The 22,126-nt window shown below is 34.7% G+C and overlaps 1 protein-coding gene across 6 annotated transcripts in view; it reads right to left on the bottom strand.

Moving 5' to 3' along the window:
- Positions 1-22,126, bottom strand: part of LRRC63 (leucine rich repeat containing 63) — a 71,141-nt gene that overhangs the window by 18,643 nt on the left and 30,372 nt on the right. For 4 of the 6 annotated variants that reach the window (XM_054529007.2, XM_054529005.2, XM_054529006.2 and 1 more), the window contains 3 exons: positions 12,494-12,592; positions 8,617-8,753; positions 1,856-1,993 (listed from right to left, as the gene is read on the bottom strand). In XM_054529007.2, coding sequence (XP_054384982.2) covers positions 1,856-1,993; positions 8,617-8,753; positions 12,494-12,592 — 374 coding nt within the window. The remainder of the gene's footprint in view (positions 1-1,855; positions 1,994-8,616; positions 8,754-12,493; positions 12,593-22,126) is intronic. The other 2 variants (XM_063714899.1, XM_054529009.2) reach the window with 1 other exon arrangement.

Genomic DNA, 22,126 nt, shown 5'->3' with positions numbered 1-22,126 from the left:
CTAATAGGAGGCCCCTGTTCTTTCTCCCGCGGAAGCTGAGCTTTCCTGCCTCCATGCTGCCTCACACAGTATGCCCTAAGCTGCTCAGAGCAAAACCTTAGGAACAAAAATGCAGGCCTCAGTAAATGTGTGCTTTACTCAAATAGAATTTTTTTTCTTTATTAACTTCTAATTTGCCCTACATTGAAACAATCGTTACATAATTTCAAAAATATTGCATATTTTATTTTATTGTAGAAATTTAGGTCAAGGAAAACAGACAAATCTGTGAAAACAATTGAAAGGATTTAAAAAATAATTTACAAGTTTTTTTTTTTTTTTTTTTTGAGACAGAGTCTTGCTCTGTCGCCAGGCTGGAGTGCAGTGGCGTGATCTTGGCTCACTGCAACCTGCGACTCCCGGTTCAAGCGATTCTCCTGCTTCAGCCTCCTGAGTAGCTGGGATTACAGGCACATGCCACCATGCCCGGCTAATTTTTGTATTTTTAGTAGAGATGGGGTTTCACCATGTTGGCCAGGATGGTCTCGATCTCCTGACCTCGTGATTCGCCCACCCCGGCCTCCCAAAGTGCTGGGATTACAGGCGTGAGCCACCATGCCCAGCCAATTTACAAGATTTTCTTACCTAATTTTTGTAACATCATTGAAGACAAGTGTAAGTTTTCTAAACTTTCAGATGGAAACTGAAGTTAAGAGTAGGTCAGGGCCAGGTGCAGGGGCTCACGCCTGTAATCCCAGCACTTTGGTAGGCCGAGGTGGGCAGACCACAAGGTCAGGAGTTCTAGACCAGCCTGGCCAATATGGTGAAACCCCATCTCTACTAAAAATACAAAAAATTAGCCAGGCATGGTGGCACATGCCTGTAATCCTAGCTACTTGGGAGGCTGAAGCAGGAGAATCACTCGAACCTAGGAGGCAGAGGTTGTGGTGAGCCAAGATCGTGCCATTGCACTCCAGCCTGGGCAACAAGAGCAAGACTCCATCTCAAAAAAAAAAAAAAAAAAGAGTAGGTCAGTGGCTTGCCAGAGTTTATAGCATATAAGGGGCAGAGCTTGCCTCTGAAAGTATCTTGCTTTTTCTACTCTATCACTTTGAGTCTCATGAAACTAGAAAGATCTTGTTAGGAATGGAAAGATAACAGTGAAAGTACTCCATTATACTTTTAGTAAAACTTTGAGAAGGTACCAAAATAATATATCTGGGAAAAAATATATATGCATATTTTAACATATGGAAACTGTAAGAAAAAGACTAATAATGAAAAGAATTAAAAAGACAATCTTTTAAATACAATGCTTGGCCACCAAAATAAACAACCATTTTTCTATGTTAGATAATTATCTAGAAAAAATATGTATCTTAATTTAAATGCTAACACTAGGGCTTCAGACAAATTGAGTAACCAATTGTTTTATTTAATAAAATACTGTTAAATTATACTTGAACTGCTAAATTTATGTCACAAACCCCCACTTTGTTCCAGTGTCCCTTTCTCAATAAGGCCTACTTTAGCTACCCTACTTAAAATCACACTCTCACTCCCTTTTACTGTTTACTGTTTTTCATATCACTTATTGCCTTCTCACATACTATATAATTTATTTATTACATGTATTGACTGTCTCCTCTTGTGGGAATGTGATCCCCACAAGAGTTGAAATCTTTGACTGGTTTCGTTTTAGTTTGCTGTTACTGCCAGAACAAATTGCAACACAAACAGTGGCGTACAACAATACAGATTTATTCATTATAGTTATATAGGTCAGAAGTCTGCAAAGGTCTCACCCTACTAAAATTAAGCCATCAGCAGGACTGCATTCCTATCTGGAGGCTCTAGGGAGAATCTGTTTCCTTACTCATGCAGGCTGTTGGCAGAATTCAGTTCTTTCCAGCTGTAGAACTGAGGCCCTTGTTTTCTTGTTGGCTGTATGCTGAAGGCCATTCCCAGGTTTTCAAGCTGCCTCATTCCTTGACTCATGGCTCCCTTCCTCCATCTTCAAAACCAACAAAAGCAAGTCAAGTCCTCAGGTGGTATCTCTCTGACAAATGCTTCCTGCATCCCCCTTCCATTTTTAAGAGCTCATGTGATTTGATTGGGACCACTCAACTAATCCAGAATAATCTCCCTACTTTAAGATCAGCTGATTAGAACCCTTAATTTCATCTCCAAACTTAATTTCCTTTTGCCATGTAATAAAACATATTCACAGGTTCTGGTAGAATATGAACAGCTTTGGGGACCATTATTCTACCTATCACAGTTCATCCCTAAAGATTCACATCTATCCCACATACAAAATATATTCACTTATCTCAATCTCCCGAAAGGTCTTAACCCTTTACAGCATCAACTCAAAGTTCAACGTCTCATCTAAATCTCAAAAGTCCCATATCTCATCATCTAAATTAGGTATAGGTGAGGCTCCAGATATAACACATCCAGAAGCACAACTTTTCTCCATTTGTGGATCTATGAAATTAAAGAAACAAGTTATCTGCTCTGAAAATACAATGGTGAGACAGGCATAGGATAAGTTATAGATATTCTGGTTCAAAAGGGAGAAAATGAAAGGTAAACAGGAATTACCAATCCCAAGCAATTTTGAAATAGGACTGAGTAAACTTCATTTGGTTTCAAGGCCTGGGAATAATCAGCAGCAGCTCCCAGCTCTGCCACCTGCTTTCCAGTTTCTGCCCTCCTGGATCCTGGCTCTGTCTTTTAGAATCACAGCTCCACCTTCGGTGCTCCTGGATTCATCCTCCCTGGTGCCTGGCACCACCCTCTGAATCATCCTCCCTTTTTCGTGAAAGTTGGCACACATATTCAGCTGTTTCCTGCCCATGGAATTTTGGAGATGTGACAGCCTTTTTTCATTTCATACTGTCTTTGTCCTTCTTAATACACTCTGGCAACATTTCTATTAATATAAAATCTTCAAGAACCTAGTGGGTTTCCCATGTATATCATGGGTATTCGTTCCATAAGACAAAAGACTTGTCCACAGATTTCGTTCCTAGTTAATCCCATTTCTATTTTTGACTTTGCTGAAATGGCTGAGGCCATGTGACACGAGGTCATCATTAAAAAGGAATGGAATACTGATATATACAACATGGGTGAATCCCCAAAATTTATGTTGAGTGAAAAATGTCAGACTCAAAAAATCATTTGTTGTATCAATCAACTTTTAGAGTTTTCCAGAACAGGCGAAATAAGTCTATGATGTTAGAAGTCTGGGAATTGACTAGAAATGTACATGAGGACATTTCTGGGTAAACTTTCTAGGATAATGGGAATACCCCATATCTTGTTTTGGATAGTAGTTATGTGGGTGCGTATATTTGTTAAATACTTTGAATCAAATACCTAAGATTTGTGTATTTTATTGTATATGAATTATACCTAAAAATTTTAGAAAGAAGGAAGACTAGGAGGAAAGATGAAAACATTGAGGTTACTAATAACTATATATATATGTATTTTTTTTTTGAGACAGGGTCTTACTCTGTTGCCCAAAGCTCACTGCAGCCTCAACTTCCCAGGCTCAAGTGATCCTCCCACCTTAGCCTTCTATGTAGCTGGGACTACAAGTACATACCACTGTGCACAACTAATTTTTTGTATTGTTTTGTAGAGATGGGGTTTTACCATGTTGCCCAGGCTCTATGTATTTTTTGTTATAGTAAAATATAGATAACATAAAATCTGCCATTTTAGCCATTATTAAGTGTGCCATTCAGCAGCATTACAATTACAGTATTATGCAACCATCAGCACTATCTGTATTTCCAGAACTTTCCCATCCTCCCAAACAGAAACTCTATATCCATTGAACAGCTACTCCCAATTCCCCCCTCTCTGCTATACCTGAGCCCCCGGTAACCTATATTCCACTTTCTGTCTCTGTAAATTTGTCTATTCTAGGTACTTTATATAAGCACAATAACACAATGTTTATCCTTCTGTATCTGACTTATTCCACCTAGCATAATGTTTTCAAGGTTCATTGTTGTTGTAGCATGTACTACCATTTCATTCTGTTTTCAGGATGAATAATATTCTATGTATGTATATATCACATTTTGTTTATTCATTAATCTGTTAATGGACATTTGAGTTGTTACCACCTTTGGATTATTGCAAATAAAAACAATTAGGTTTTCCACTGTTTTGTTGATGAACATTTGAATTGCAGACTTTTTCAGGATATTGCGATAAAACTGCTATGGACATTCCAAAAGAAGCCTTTTTATGGAGGCTAAAATCTACCTTCTCCATCTTACACATGAATGACTGAGCTACTGAAGATAATCAGCAGAAATGCAGATTCGTGTCACCATGAATCCTTGGTTTCCAGTCTCAGCTAAGCCCACAGCATCGTCTCTCAAACATTCACTTTTCTGTGCTCTGTTCTTTTCTGTTCCTCTCAATATCAATACCAAATCATCACAACTTTCTTTAAAACTTCTTTTCAATCATTATTCTTCTTGTTCTCAAAGATTATCTGAAGTTATTTCATAGTAATCTCTCTCAACTGATGCATTATAGGAGCTAAATAAATCTTTGTTGACTAAATGAATTTCCTGTTTTCTTACCCATATAACTATATATTTTACATGTTCATTTTTAGGACCTACCTCCAGTTTTAGGAGATAAGGGTTACTCTTCCTGTTCAAGACCAGAATCTCCACCTGAGCTGATGACTTCTTCCCCTCCCATCTCCTGTGAAATTCTGCATCATCTGTCATCCTTCCACATCTTCAATCTATTCCCTATTGGTTTCTTTCCAACATCCTGTAAATATGCCTAAGTCTTTAAAAAACTAACAACAAAAATGTTTCTAAGATCCCACATTCTCTATAGCTTTTGTCTAATCGCTCTTCTCACATTGCATCTAAAGCTCTACAAAGAATGGTCTACACTCATTATTACCAATTTCTGTCTTCCCATTCCATCACAACCCACTGCAAGCTGGCTTTTATTTCCATCATTCCACTAAAACTGTTCTCACCTTTACTCTTACTGAGCTTCTCTATTGTATTTGACACTGTTGGTCATCCTTCTTTTTCAAAATAATCCACTTCCCTGGCTTCCATGATACACTTGGTTCTCTTTATGCAATTTGAGGCTTTTCCTCAGTCTTTATAATTTCTTCTTTATCTGTCTGTATTTGAAACACAGATGTTTCTCCAGAAATATCTCCAGCACAAAACTCTCCTGTGAGGTTAATAGGTCTAGGTCCAGATTTGTGATGGAAAACAGAAATCTAAAATCAACATGTTAATCTAAAACAAAACTCATTATTTTCCTTCATTCAAACCTCCTCAGCCTTCATTGTCACTCTTGTGCTTAAAAACAACCAATGGCTTCTCAATGCATTTTAAATAAATTATAAATATTTTCACCTGACCCTCACAGCTTCATGGGATGTAGTCCCTATCCAACTCCTAAACCTCACCTGGGTTTTACTCTAAGCCATGCTGGCTTCCTGTCAGCCTTTGAGGAGTCCAAGCTCTCATTACCTCACATGTTATTCCCACTGCATGAACATTCTTTTTCCTGTTCTTGGCCTGGATTTATAAACTTCTGCTTAAATGTCATTTCCTCAGATACACCTTTCTTAGTGACTCAATTTTTTTTTTTTCTGCTGACATCATATTGTTCTTTTCAGTCAAAGCCCTTAGAATGTTTTATATTTATATATTCATATGTTTATTATGGTGTTTATTAAAATTCCTGTATCCTTCTCTGGATACTAAACCCCATAAGGGAAAAGATCATGCCCCTTTTCCTTTAACAATCTGAACCCAATGCTTAGGACAGAGTCCAGTAAATATGTTTTGCATGATTGAATTGTTTCACTCTAACTAGAAATCTGGGCGTTATCTTGACTTTTTTTTTTTTTTTAACTTTGACTCTTCTGTTCCTTATAGCCTCTGTGTCTCAATTCTAGATCTTGCAGGTTTTACTTCAATTTCATAACAATTTGTTCCTCCTTCTCCATGCTCACTGCCATTGCCTTGGTCCAAGTTCTCTTCATCTCTTGCTTGAACTACTGCAATGGCCTTCCAACTGGTCACCTTTAATTCTGTTTATCCCCTCACATCCATCCTCCACAATGCCACTAGAATAACCTAAAAATGTAAGTTTGACTCTACCACTCACCTGTGGAAAACCTGTAATGGTTTCTTGTCGCATACAGCATAAATTCTTTACCTTAGCTCATGAGGCTTCCTAGATAATCTGTCCCTGCTTACTGTACCATTTATTACCACTTGGCATTGCCCTCTAAGCTTCAAAAACAGCAAATTGCTTGTATTTCCCATCTCATGTTATATATGCTGCTTCTTTTCACATACGTTGTAACTTTTCATTGAAGAAATATCCACCCTATCATTGGCCCAACTATCCTTTGTTGTCTCTCCTGTTTAATCCACCTAATTCACACTCAGTCATCTTTGGATCAAATACTACATCTTCCAGGGAACCATCTCTCAACCCTTCAGAATGGGTGACATGTAACTCATACATTTTACTGTGTACATCTCCATTATTTTACTTTACTCAATTGTATTCAATTGTCTGCCTTCCTTTTAGGTGGTGAGCTCCTAGGGGCACACAGTATTAACAGATGCTTCATGAACATCTGCTGAATTAATTACAAGAATGAAAGTATAACATTCAAAGTGTATCAGTGCAATTGCTTGTGACGGTAATAATGTCCAAACTCCAGAATTTACATGGAGCCAGGATATCTCAAATATATTACATAATTGTTTGGTTCACTAAATTTCACTCAATTTAATTCAGTTACTGATCTCCAAGTCTCACCACACTCTGTGAGGTCTTCTTTGCTCAGCAAGGTAGAGTTCTGACAACAACTCTTAGATATGAAGAATTCAGCACCTTCATTCTTCACTGTATAAGTGCCCTCCTGGTGAGTTTTCATTGAACAAGCCTTGCAAATAAACATTTTTATTATGTCAGAGCTTGCTTGAAGTCTTCTTCGAGGTCAATAAAGTTAAGTTTTCCCCATTATGTTTTTCATTCTTGGCTTTAATATGCTGTCACTCTTCCCTTGATATGCATACATATCCTATGTTATTTAATAAAAATACACCGCTTTATTTTAGAAACACTAATAGTTTTTAAAAATAGCTTCTGCAAACTTTTTTGCAGAAGGTATCTATTTGCCCAATATCTAAACAATGAACAAAATGATGACCTTTTAGTTATAATCACATTTCACTTGCTTTAGGAATTTTTATTTTGTTTAAATGGTAGTTATGATTATTGAAAGTGTATAATTATGATTATAGATTATCCAGTAGGAATTCATGAATTCATGCTGTATATATACATATATGTTTATACATATATAGTTCTGTGTGTGTATATATGTAATTGTATATGTGTTTATATCTATATAAACAATTACAGATATGTGTGTACACATGGGTTAGTATACATACATATATTACTTTGCTCTCTCCGATGAGAGGGTCTAGAAAGAATGATATCCTAATGGTGATGAGGATACCCAACACCCAGATCTTGGCTTTTAAACACTATTTTCTAATAAAAGGAAACAGGATTTCCTTAGAGAAATGGCAGATAGTGTCAAGGCAGGGAAAATACAGTTTATGTACTGTGGAAAAATCCAGATGAGTCAAACAGAAATAAAATACCCATATGAAACATTCTTACTTCTTTAGTGTTTATTCTTTCTTTTTATATATGTAATGTGTAATGTGTGATATGTATATGTATTTTATACAGAAATGGTATAATTTTTTAATATAATTTCTTATTCTTTTAAATAACTGAATGTTTATGAACGTACAATTTGTTAGATCATTAATTACAAACAGTACTGAATGAACGTCTTTATAAATGAATTTGGATGCACTTCCTTAATTACTATAGATAAGACTTTTATTTTGCAAAGTATTATTCAACTATTTATGAGTCCCTTTCTCTTTGCACTTAGAGATTCAATTTATTAAACTCTGATTGGAATAAGTATCTTGTTTTGACATTTGGTTAAGGTTTTGGTTTAAAATTTTCATTAGGAGTTAAATAATTACTAGTCCATACGTGGGAAGAAACCCATCTCTTTTATGTCCAAATATCAGCATTCTTATGGAGTTGAAAGGGTCTTAGATATCATATAAGCCAATCTCCTTAGTTTATAGATTAGGAAATTGAGGCCAAGAATGGTTAAATTACTTTCTCCAGATCAAATATATAATTATCATCAACTTTAAAGTCTAGATTTCCTCATCCCAAATTCAGTGCTCTTTCCATATCCAAAAAGGCTGTCAAGAGATAGGTGCAAGGCTCTCACCTGAACTGCTTTAGATAATTCCTGTTAATTTAACCCATACTCAGATAATGTCTTTCTAGATGTATAGTCACTAGACCCATATTAATTGCTCTGTATGTAGCTGGTAGGATTGTTTTTAACACCATAAGAAGAAGCGTATTAGCTAATTAGAATAGAATACGAATTACTAAATAGCCAAAAAGCTGCTAGCTGCTTTCAAAGGGGAAATTGATCTTTTTCGAAATTATGAATTATTTTCTGTGTTTATAATCTCAGACCATCAACCTTACCCAATTGGAAGAACAGTAATTAAATTAAAAGCAATGGTGAAAATTCTAAGGAACTCAAGTTGTTGAATTTCAGAAGGAATTTCTTTGATAGGATTATTTCTCAATTTCAGTATTTGTAAATTTTTAAGACATAATATCTGGGGAACAGAAAAGAGAAACAAACATGAGCGGAATAATAAAGTATGCAAATCATTATTTGTTACCTTTTATAAACTTTCTGAACTAATGTAGAATCATTATAGCAACGTTAATTGGCTATATCATGTAACTCAGTAAACACCCTTGGTCAACCTTCAAAACAAGTGACCAGCATTAATAGGTATGATATGCCGAAATAGTGCAACCACTGTACTCATACACCCTTGACTCAAGAATGGTCCTTTTCTAAGTGTGAAAGTCACCCTTTCTGATCAAGCTCATGGTTTCATACGAGGCAATCATGGAATAATGAGGGAGGAAGGAGATATCTGCAGAACCAGAAAGATAGATGGAATTAACCTTAGTAATCAGAGAAGTGTTAGATACCATAGCCAGATTATTTCTGATATCACAGTAATTTCATGTACACTGATTTTTCATGTGAAATTTAAAAAATAGAATAAACCTTTTAAATCTATTATCTTCCTCTTAAATTTATACAAATTTTAAAAAGAAGAACAAACAAATAAATCTATGATCTTTACTTGATTAGTATATTTTTCTCTGGTGAATATTAATAAGGTCTTATATTAGTTCTCTTTAATATTAAATTCAACCATGTTATCATCATAAAGGTCCAAAATTGGTGGAGTAGAGCAAGTTCCTTCTTGTAATCAGGAAGCATCAGTGCTCCAAGTTTGCCTTTCTTTTCAAAATTATTTTGGCTCTTTGTAATCCTTTGCATTTCTATATAATTTTTAGGATCATGGAGCAATTCATATTTTCTAAAGTCCCTTCTTGTGTCTTTGTAGGAATGTATTCATTTCACCTAAGTTATTTAATTGGTTGGTATACAGTTATTTATAGTATTTTCTTTAAATCTTTTTAATTTCTGTAAGGTCAGTAGTGATGTTTCTTCTTTCATCCTGGTCTTTAGTAACATAAGTCTTCTGTCTTTTTCTCTTGTTAGTCTACATAAAGTTTGTCAATTTTGTTGATTTTTTAAAAGTAATAACTTCTGTTTTTAAATTTTCTCTGTTTGTCTATCTTCTGTTTCACTAATTTCAGTACTAATATTTACTATCTCCTTGCTTATTCTTTGTTTAGGTTTAGTTTACCCTTTTTTTCTAGTGGCTTTACATGAAAAGTTAGTTTGAGATATTTCTTCTTTTTTAAAAGATTTACATTTACAGCTATAAGTTTCCCTCTAAGTACTCTGTAATGCATCTCAGAAATTTTGGTATGTTGTGTTTTCATTTTCATTTATCTAAAAATATTTTCTAATTTCACTTACAACTTATTCTTTGACCCACTGGTTATTTAGGAGTATGTTGCTTAATTTCCATATATTTGTGAATTTCCAAATTTCTTTCAGTTTTTGGTTTATAATTTAATTCCATTGTAGCCAAAAATAGACTTGTGTAATTTTTCAATCCTTTTAAATTTATTGAGACTGATTTTGTAGCCTAACATATGATTTATCCTGGAAAATGTTCTATATGAACTCGAGAATTGTGTATTCTGCTGCTATTGGTTTGAGTTAGACCCTAATACATTCCATACAGATTTATTAAGTCTAATTGGTTTATAGTGTTGTTCAATTCTTCTATTTCCCTCTTGTTCTTCTGCCTAATTTTTCTATTCATTATCGAAAGTGGGATATTGAAGTGTCCAATTATTATAGTTGCATTTTCTATTCCTCCAATTCCTTTGGTTTTTGTTTCATATACTTTGGGGATCTGTTACTAAATAAACATTTGTTTATTATCTGATAAACATTTGTTTATTATCTGATAAACTGACAAATGTCTCTTTTTATCTCTTGTAACTTTTTTTGCTTTAAAATATATTTTGTCTGATATTAGTATAGTCTCTCCAGCATTTCTATTGTTGCTGTTTGCATGATATATATTTTCTCATGCTTTTGGCTTCAACCTCTTCAATCGTAAGTGTGTTTCTTTTAGTCTTAAGTGTGTTTCCTGCAGACAGCGTATCACTGAATCTGTATAAGAACTTGTATAATTTGTACAATCTGACTATCTGTATGTTTGGATTGGATTGTTTGATATATTCACATTTAATGTTATTATTGACATGATTGGATTTACATCTGTCATTTCACTTTTAGCTTTCTATATGTCGTATGTTCTTTTAATTCCTCCTCTATTGCCTTTTTTTGCATCAAGTGAATATGTTCTAGTGTAACATTTTATGACTTCAATAAATGTTTTCAGTATGTTCTCTTGCGTTATTTTCTTAGTGATTGTTTAGAGGTTATAATATACACCTTATCAGAATTTACTTCAGATTTATACTAACTTAATTCCAGTGAGATATGAAAATGTTCTTCATACATATTCAATTCCTTCTTCATTTTTTGTCTAAAATTTCTATATATATCATATCCATATGTTACAGACCTAACAATACATTATTATACTTATTACTATATCTGATTTTATGACTGTTTAAGAATCTTAGAGAAGAAGACCGAGTATACGTATATAGAGTTTGCTATATTAATCTTCTTTATTTAACATTTTTGCTTCTACCTTCTCCCATCCGAAACTATTTTAGTGGACACTGCAATCTGCCTGATTCAACCATCTTGAATTTTCCATGAAACTGGTAATAATTTGAATCACCCCACTTACCTCAGTCCCCAGCCTTCTATTCATTGCCTTTATGCCATGCTAACAACTGGGCCTCATTAGCCTGTCCCCAAAACAGCCCCTCTAAACCTATATATTACCATCTTCATTGGAATATTTTATCTATAGCTATATAACACAGACCTGCATTTTAATGACAAGTTGATCTCTGTCACTTTAATAATGAGCATTTTATATCTTACATGTGACTAGCTCTCTTGTCTTCATACATTTATTTTTTAGTGGATGGAGTTTTCTTTGGCAGATACACAAATATTATCTGTATCTACTTAGAAGAAAGGTTAAATTAGTGTGAAGAACTCAGATTGCTATATTCCTTGGGAATTCTTGTCAATTACTCCTAGTCAAATTAACAAAACTGGTGTTATGTATTAGAAAGGAAATAACTTTTCCAATTGAAAATAAAAACATTATATTATAGAGAAAGTATGGAAAATATATGTTTTCAATACTATATGATTGAAATAGGAAGAGAATACATTTGCCAAAAATAAACTCGCTAAAAGACAATACTCTGGAAATCAATTCACAAAACCACCAATTACCCAGTAATCAATGAAGCAATGACAAAAGACACTAAAAACATAATTTGTCCTAATTACTTATAATGGTTCATTCACTTGAAATGACATTAAATTAGCTCATCCCATATCTGATTATCTTTCATACATTTTATTAAGCAGAATATTATATTTTATCATTTGGTAATTAAAACTTGTTACAACACTGCATGTTTACTTTGTTTTTAAAGCTTCTGATTGGCACATAAATAAGGTTTATTTTAGATTACATTCAGAGTTAGAAGAATAAATATTTAATATACATTATAGAATTATGAGAACACATTTGAGAGTCTCACTATAACATAGTCTTTGAGGATTACATCATGGGATTTCCTAAGAAAGATGTACTGTACATTTTGTGCTTTTGAAAATAAGCCATTCAAAAGATGCAATCCAAAATACATTTACAGTACTCTATAGTAACTTCAAGGTATTAAAAGATGTCTATTTTTATTATTATTCACGATAAGTTATATCAGTACATAACAATAAAAATTGACTCACTTCTGTGGGAAAGTAATGAAGATCATTAAATGATAAATTAAGATATATCAACTGGAAAGCCAAAGGTGTTAAGTCTGGACAATTTAGGATAAAAAAGCCCTAAAAGAAAGTGACAAGAGATAAGGTGTTAATCACTAACAAGGCACAAAATAGTTTATACAAGAGTAAAACAAAATCAGCACATAATTTGAATGAGAATGTTTTACACAATATACTAACAAGCCTATACTCGTCGTCCATTCATTTTTTTTAGTCTGTCGTGATAATAATTTCTTTGGTATGTAAAAGATAGAAGCAAAGTAGAAACACTATGTATTAGGCTGTTCTCACACTGCTATGAAGAAATATCTGACACTGGGTAATTTATAAAGAAAAGAGGTTTAATTGGCTCATGGTTCTCCAGGCTGTACAGAAAGCATGGCAGCATCTGCTCAGCTTCTGGGGAGGCCTCAGGAAACTTATGATCATAGCAGAAGGTGAAGGGGGAAGTGGTCTTACATGGCCAGAGCAGCAGGAAGATGGGGGAGGTGCCACACACTTTAAAACTAACAGATCTCATGAGAACTCGCTTGCTATCAGGAGAACAGCATCAAGGGGGAAATCCATCCCCATGATCCAATCACCTCCCACTAGGCCCCACTTTCAACACTGGAGATTACCATTTGACATGAGACTTGGTGAGGACACAGATCCAAACCATATCAGACTACGTATTTATGTATGTGATAAGTGTAGTATTATATGTGTGACAGAATTATTTCAATCAATAACAAGCAAACATTGCTATGTGCTGAAATATAATTGAATCTATTTTATATTTAATTATTTTCTTTACCCTCTTTTTATATCTCTACCTCTATTTCTCTGATTTCTATCTGTTAATCTAGCATCCATCTGAAACTTCGTGTTAAATATGCCAATTTCTGTACTGTCTTCATTGTCATTCAGTTCAAAATATTTCCGATTTCCTTGGTGTTTTCTTTCTTTACCTATTGTTTAATTAGTGTGTTGTTTGATTTTCAAACACTTAGTGCTTTTTAATATTTAAATTAATATTTAGCACAAATATTTGGTACTTTTCTAGATATCTTACTGTGACTGACTTCTATTTTATTTCTGTTGTGGTATGAGAACTACAATATTTCAAACTTTTAAAATTTCCTGAGACACGTTTTATGGCCCAACATATGTTCTATCTTGAAATTGTTCTATGTGTACCCAAAAAGTAATGTTTATTCTGCAGTTGTTGGATGTATCATTCTATAAATGTTAATTAGGTCAAGTTAGTCGCTGGAGTTATTTCAGATCTTCTATATCTTTATTGAATTGTTTTTGACTACACATATCAATTCTTGATCAAGTTATGTTGTCTAATCTCTAGTTATGATGGTGAATTGTTCTACTTCTCACTTTAGTTCTGTCAAATTTTGGTTTGTGAATTTTGAGGCATTCTAATTATATCTATACACATTTAGATTGTTCTGTCTTCTTGATGAATTGACCCTTTCAACATTTTCAAACTTCTCTCTATACTTGGTAATATTCTTTTTCTTTAGTATTATTTTCTACTTCCTCAGCTAATACAGCCATAAGAGCTTTATAATGCCTACTGTTATCTTTTTCCAGTTTTACTTTTTAACCATCAGTGTCTTTATTTAAGTACTCTTCCTAGTACATAGCAAATAATTGAGTGGTACTTCATCAGCCAGTTTGACAATCTCTATTTTTTTTATTGTGGTGTTTAACCCATTTACATTTAACAAAATTACTAATGTGTTTAGGCTAAAGTTTACCATTTTAGTGCTTGTTTTCTGTTTGTCAGATCTGTTTCTGTTCTTCTATTCTCTATTCCCCCTTTTTTTAGAGACAAGGTCTCGCTCTGTCACCCTGCCTGGAGTCCAGTGGCACAATCATAGTTCACTAAAACCTCAAATTCCTGGGCTCTTCCTCAGCCTCCTGAGTAGCTAGAACTACATATACATGTCACCATTCCTGGCTAATTTCTAAACAGAAAATTTGTAGAGACAGGGTCTTGCCATGTTGCCTAGGCTGTCCTCAAACACCTGGCATCAAGGAATCCTCCTGCCTTGACCTGCCAAAGCACTGAGATTACAGGCATGAGCCACAGCACTCAGCCTTATTCCTCTATTCTTTTCTTGGCTTCTTTACTGTGAACAGACGATTTGTTCAAACACTATTTTTTAAAAATGACTTTCTTGTTATTCTCCTTAGTGTTGTTAAAAACGTGACTTCTTTAAGGATCACAATACGTGCCTTAACACAACCACCCTTCAAAAAATATTATACTACTTCATGATTAAAGAACCTTACAATACCAACACCATAGAAAAGGGTAAGAAAAAAAAAGAATCTTACAATAGATACATACATTTAGCCCCTTCCAACCTTTTGTACTCCTGTTGTCAAATATTTTACTTTTATATTAGCTATAACACCCACAATATATGGTTAATGTATTTATTTTAAATAATCAGCATTATTTTAAAGAGAATTCAAGATTGTTTTAAAAGTTCCTTTATATTCACTGATGTATTTACCACTTATGGTGCTATTCATTGTTTCTTAATTAACTAGGTTTCTATTTGGTATAATTTTTTTTTTTGACTCCTCGGGCTTTTTTCCAACATTTCTTGTAGTAGAGATAAACTTGAGAAAAATGAATTCAGCTTTTCTTGTCTGAAAACATCTTATTGCATATTCATCTTTTAGTGATATAAGATTTATTCTTTATCAATGAAGAGTTCATAAGTTTAAATAGTTGCTAGAAACACAGTCTTAAGGCAGAAATGTGCAAAATAGCAAACAAATTCTTTAAAGCTTATAACCAAGGGCTGGGTGCAGTGGCTCACGCCTGTTATCCCAGCACTTTGGGAGGCCGAGGTGGGCAGATCACTGGAGTTCAAGACCAGCCTGTCCTCTTGGTTTTCACACGATGGCCCTCCTTGTCTTACCATTCTTGACTTAAAGTTTACTTTATCTGATATAAGTATAGCTGCTCCTGCTCTTTTTTGGTTTCAATTTACGTGGAATATCTTTGTCCATCCCTTCATTTTCAGCCTGTGTCTTTATAGAGAAAGTGAGTTTCTTACAGACAGCATATAGCTGGGGCTTATATTATGTATTTATTTACTTATATTCAAGGTTTTTATCGCTAGGTAAGGGTTTCCTATTTTCATTTTGTTATTTGTTTTCTGCTTGTGTGAATCCTTTCTTCCTTTTTACCTCTCTTACTACCTGACTTTGTGTTTAAGTAATTGTCTCTAGTAATATGTTTTGATTCTGTGCTATTACAGGTTTATGCTTTGCGGTTACCATGAGGCTTACAAAAAACATGTTATAATAGGTAATTTTAAACTGATGACAACTTAACTTTGCTCACAAGGAAAAGCATCAAAAACAAACTCCACACTTTAATAGCACCTTCTACATATTTTGACTTCTTGATGTTTCAATTTACATCCTTCCACATTGCCTATCTCTTAACCAGTTGTAATTGTTGTTTTTAATAGTTTTGTCTTTTAGTCTTCATATTTAAGATGTAAGTGGTTTACTTACCACAATTACAGTATTAATATATTCTGAATTTGTCAAGTTTTCAATTTTCTTACTTTCAGCAGTGGGTTTTATATTTTGAAATGTTTTCTTGTTACACCTTAGGGTCCATTTCTTCCAGATGGAAGGACTCCCTGTAGCATTTTTTTGGACAGGTTTGGTGTTTATGAATTCCTTCAGCTTTTGTTATTCCAGCAAAGTCTTTATCTCTCCTTTGTGTTTGAAGAGACACTTTAATGGGTATAGTAGTCTCAGTTGAGAGGTTTTTTTTTTTTTTTTCCCCCTTCAACACTCTCTCCTAGCCTGCAGGGTTTCTGCTGAATAATCTGCTGAAAGTTGTATTGGGGCTCTGTTGAATGTCATATGTTTCTTTATTCTTTGTGCTTCAAATATTCTTTCTCTTTGATTTTTGTTAATTTGATTATGATGTACCTTGGGAAATTCCTCCTGCATTGAATCTAATTGGTGACCTTTGAATTTCCAATACTTTGGTGCTGCTGGTTATCTCCAGATTTGGGGAAATTTCAGCCATTATTTCCTTAAATATGTTTTCTAGGTCTTTTTTTTTAATTTAGCTTTTATTTTAAGTTCAGGGATACATATGCAGGTTTACTATATAGGAAAACTTATGTCATGAGGGTTTCTTGTACAGATTATTTCATCACCCAAGTATTAAGCCTAGTACCCATTAGTTATTTTTCCTAACCCTCTCCCTCTTCCCACCCTCCACCTTCCAATAGGATCTGGTGCGTGTTGTTCCCCTCTATGTGTCCGTGTGTTCTTATCATTTAGCTCCCACTTATAAGTGAGAACATGCAATATTTGGTTTTCTGTCCCTGAGTTAGTTTGCTAAGTATAATGGCCTCCACCTCCATCCATGTTCCCACAAAAGACAAGCTCTTGTTCTTTTTAATGGCAGCATAGTATTCTATGGTGTATATGTACCACATTTTCTTTATCCAGTCTATCACTGATGTGCATTTAGGTTGATTCCATGACTTTGTTATCACAAATAGTGCTGCAATAAACATACACATGTATCTCTATAATAGAATAATTTATATTGGTTTGGGTATATACCCAGTAATGGGATGCTGGGTCAAATGGTATTTCTGTTTTTAGGTTTTAGGAATTGTCACATTGTCTTCCACAATGGTTGAACTAATTTCCACTCCCACCAAGAGTGTATAAATGTTCCTTTTTTCTCCACAACCTCAACAGCATCTGTTATTTTTTTCTTTTTAGTAATAGCTATCCTACCTGATGTGAGATGGTATCTTATTGTGATTTTGATTTGCATTTCTCTAATGATCAGTGATGTTGAGATTTTTCATGATTGTTGGCCACATGTATGTCTTCTTTTGGAGTGTCTGTTCATGTCCTTTGCCCACTTTTTAATGGGGTTGTTTGTTTATCTCTTGTAAATTTGTTTAAGTTCCTTATAAATGCTGGATATTAGGCCTTTGTCAGATGCATAGTTTGCAAAAATCTTCTCCCATTCTATAGGTTGTCTATTCACTTTATTGACAGTTTTCTTTGTAATGAAGATGCTCTTTAGTTTAATTAGACCCCATCTGTCAATTTTTGCTTTTGTTGCAATTGCTTTGGTGTCTTTGTCATTAAATCTTTGCTCATTCCTATGCCCTAAATAGTATTGCCTAGGTTGTCTTCCAGGGTTTTTATAGTTTTGCATTTTACATTAAAGTCTTTAATATATCTTGAGTTAATTTTTATATATGGCGTATGGAAGGGGTCCAGTTTCAATCTTCTGCATATGGCTAGCCAGTTATCCCAGCACCATTCATTGAATAGGGAATCCTTTCCCCATTGCTTGTTTTTGTCAGCTTTGTCAAAGATCAGACAGTTGTAGGTATGCAGCCTTATTTCTGGGTTCTCTATTCAGTTCCATTGGTCTATGTGTTTATATACCAGCACCATGCTCTAGCCCTGTAGTATAGTTCGAAGGCAGGTAGCATGATGCCTCTAGCTTTTCTCTTTTTGCTTAGGTTTGCCTTGGCTAGTCAGGCTCTTTTTTGGTTCCATATGAATTTTATAATAGTTTTTTCTAGTTCTGTGAAGAATGTCACTGGTAGTTTAATAGGAATACCATTCAATCTATAAATTGCTTTTGTCAGTATGGCCATTTTAATAATATTGATTCTTCCTATCCATGAGCATGGAATGTTTTTCCATTTGCTTGTGTCATCTCTGATTCCTTTGAACTTTGTGTTTCATAGTTCTCCTTGTAGAGATCGTTCACATCCTTGGTTAGCTGTATTCCTAAAAATCTTATTCTTTATGTGGCAATTGTGAATGAGACTGTGTTCCTGATTTGGCTCTTAGCTTGACTGTTGTTGGTGTATAAGAATGTCTGTGATTTTGGTACATTGATTTTGTAGGCTGAGACTTTGCTGAAGTTGTTTATCAGCTTAAGGAGCTTTTAGGCTGAGACTATGAGGTTTTCTAGATATGGGATCATGCCATTTGCAGATAGGGATAGTTGAGTTTCCTCTCTTACTATTTGGATGTTCTTTCTTTCTTTCTCTTGCCTGATTACCCTGGCCAGGATTTCCAATACTTTGTTGAATAGGAGTGTTGAGAGACGGCATCCTTGGCCAGGTGTGGTGGCTCACACCTGTAATCCCAGCACTTTGGGAGGCTGAGGCAGGTGGATCATGAGGTCAGGAGATCAAGACCATCCTGGCTAACATAGTGAAACCCCATCTCTACTAAAAATACAAAAAAATTAGCCAGGCGTTGTGGAGGGCGCCTGTAGTCCCAGCTATTCCAGAGGCTGAGGCAGGAGAATGGCGTGAACCCAGGAGGCGGAGCTTGCAGTGAGCCGAGATCATGCCACTGCACTCCAGTCTGGGCAAAGAGAGAGACTCCATCTCAAAAAAACAAAAAAAAAAAGAGAGGGTATCCTTGACTTGTTCCAGTTTTTAAGGGGAATGCTTCCAACTTTTGCCCATTCAGTATGATGTTGGCTGTGGGTCTGTCATAGGTGGCTCTTACTATTTTGAGGTATGTTCCTTCAATACCTAGTTTATGGAGAGTGTTTAACATGTAGTGATGTTGAATTTTATTAAAAGCCTTTTCTGCATCAATTGAGATAATCATATAGTTTTTGTTTTTAGTTCTGTTTGTGTGATGAATCACATTTATTGATTTGCATATGTTGAACCAATCTTGCATCCTGGGGATAAAGCCTACTTGATCATGGTAGATAAGCTTTTTGATGTGCTGCTGGATTCACTTTGCCAGTATTTTGTTGAAGATTTTTGCATCGGTGTTCATCAAGAATATTGGCCTGAGGTTTTGTTGTTGTTGTTGTTGTGTCTCTGCCAGGTTTTGGTATCAGGATGATGCTGGCATCATTGAATCAGTTAGGGAGGAGCCCCTCCTCCTCAATTTTTTTGGATTAGTTTCAGCAGAAATAGTACAAGCTCTTCTTTGTACATCTGGTAGAATTCAGCTGTGAATCTGTGTGGCACTGGGCTTTTTTTGGTTGGTGGGCTATTTATTACTGATTCAGTTTTGGAGCTCATTATTGGTCTGTTCAGGGAATCAATTTCTTCCTGGTTCAGTCTTGGGAGGATGTATGTGTCTGGGAATTTATCCATCTCTTCTAGGTTTTCTACTTTGTGTGCATAGAGGTATCTGTAGTAGTTTCTGATGGTTATTTTTATTATTGTGGGGTCAGGAGTAACTTCCCCTTTGTCATTTCTAATTGTGTTTAATTGGATTTTCTTTTTCTTCTTCTTTATTAGTCTAGCTAGTGGCCTATATTACTAATTACTTTTTTCAAAAAATCAACTCCTGGATCTGCTGATCTTTTGAATTCTTTTTTGTGTCTTATTTTCTTTAGTTCAGCTCTGATTTTGGTTATTTCTTGTCTTCAGCTAGCTTTGGGGTTGGTTTACTCTTCCTTCTCTAATTCTTTCAGTTTTGATGTTAGGTTACTAATTTAACATCTTTCTAACTTTTTGATGTGGACATTTAGTGCTATGAATTTCCTGCTTAACATTGCCTTAGATGTGTACCAGAGATTCTAATACGTTGTATTTTTATTCTCATTAATTTCAAAGTACTTCTTTTCTGCCTTAATTTCAGATTTACCCAAGAGTCATTCAGGAGCATGTCATTTAATTTTCATGTAATTGCATGGTATGAGTGATTTTAAAAGTCTTGACTTCTATTTTTATTGTACTGTGGTCCAAGATTGTGTTTGGTATAATTTTGGTTATTGATATGGTTTGGCTGTGTCCCCACCCAAATATCATTTTGAATTGTAGCTCCCATAATCCCCATGTGTCATGGGAGGGATCTGGTGAGAGGTAAATGAATCATGGGGTGAGTTTTTCTCGTGCTGCAAGTGAATAATTCACATGAGAGCTGATGGTTTTATAAAGGGCAGTTCCCCTGCACATGCTTGCTTGCCGTCATGTAAGATGTGTCTTTGCTTCTCCTTTCCCTTCTGCCATGATTGTGAGACCTCCCCAGCCATGTGGAACTGTTAGCCCATTAAACCTCTTTTTCTTTATAAATTACCCAGTCTCAGGTGTTTCTTCATAGTAGTATGACAATGTACTAATACATTATTTTGCATTTGCTGAGACTTGTTTTGTGTTCGATTACATGGTTGATTTTAGAGTATGTATCATGTGGAAATGGGAAGAATTCTTTTGTTTTAGGGGTAGAGTTCTGTAAAGGTCCAGATCCATTTTTGTACAATGCTGAATATGTTTGTTAATTTTCTGCCTTGATGACCTGTCTAATGCTGTCAGTGGAGTGTTGATGTCTCCCACTATTCATTGTGAGGGAGTCTCAGTCTTTTTGTAGGAATCTAATAATTTGCTTTATGAATCTGGCTGCTCCTGTATTGGGTGCGTATATATTTAGGATAGTTACATCTTCTTGTTGAATTGAGCCCTTTAACATTATGTAATGCCTTTCTTTGTCTTTTTGGATCTTTGTTGGTTTAAAGCCTGTTTTGTCTGAAATTAGGGTTGCCTGAAATTAGGTCCATCTGGTCCTGGATTTTACTTTGTTTGGAAGTTTTTTGTTACTGATTTAATCTTATTACTTGTTAAATGTCTGCTCAGATTTTTATTTGTTTTTGAGTCTGTTTTGGTAATTTGTGTTTTTCTAGAAATACTTCCATTTAATCTAGGTTATATAATTCATTGGTGTACAATTATTTATAGTATTCTCTTACAATCCCCTTTATTTTTGTAAGGCCAGTTGTAATATTTCAATTTTCATGACTAATGTTAGTTATTTGTATATTCTCTCTCTCGTTTTTACTTAGTCTAGCTAAGGATTTGTTTATTTTGTTGATCTTTACAAATAACCTACCTTTGTTTTTCATTAATTTTCTCTACTGTTTTTCTATTCTCTATTTCATTTATCTCTGCTCTTATCATTATTGTTTTCTTCCTCCTGTTAGCTTTGGGTTTAGTTTGCTCTCTTTCTTCAAGTTCTTTAAGGTGTAAAGTTAAGTTCTTAATTTGAGATTTTTCTTCTCCACATACCCCTTCACCACATGTACCTATAGCCTTCCCCCAACATTAACATCTTGTACACCATGTTGGTATATTTATTACAATCAATGAACCAACATTGGCACATCATTATCAACCCAAGTCCATAGTTTACATTATAGTTCACACCTTGTGTTATATATTCTATGGGTTTTCAAAATGCATAAGGAAATAGATTCACCATTACAGTATCATACAGAATCACTGCCCTAAAAATCATCCATGCTTCTCTTATTCATCCTTTCTTCCCTTCTGCCACAACCCTGAAAGCCACAGATACTTTTACTGCCTTTACATTTTTGCCCTTTCCAGAATGTTTTGTCATTGTTGGTTTTGTTCATTCCCTTCATTACAGCCTTCTTTGTATTTAATTAATTTTCTATAGTGTGCCACATTAATTCCCTCCTCACTTCCTTTTGTGTATGTTTTAATATTGTTTTTCAGTAGTAGTTACTATGGGATTGTCCTTGGCATCCTAAATTTACAACAATCTAGTTTGGATTGATACCAAATTAAC

The sequence above is a fragment of the Pongo abelii genome, chromosome 14 (genome assembly GCF_028885655.2).
Source record: "Pongo abelii isolate AG06213 chromosome 14, NHGRI_mPonAbe1-v2.0_pri, whole genome shotgun sequence".
Taxonomy (NCBI): Eukaryota; Metazoa; Chordata; class Mammalia; order Primates; family Hominidae; genus Pongo; species Pongo abelii.
The sequence above is the reverse complement of the archived record's forward strand: the minus strand, read 5'-3'. Positions and strand labels throughout refer to the sequence as shown.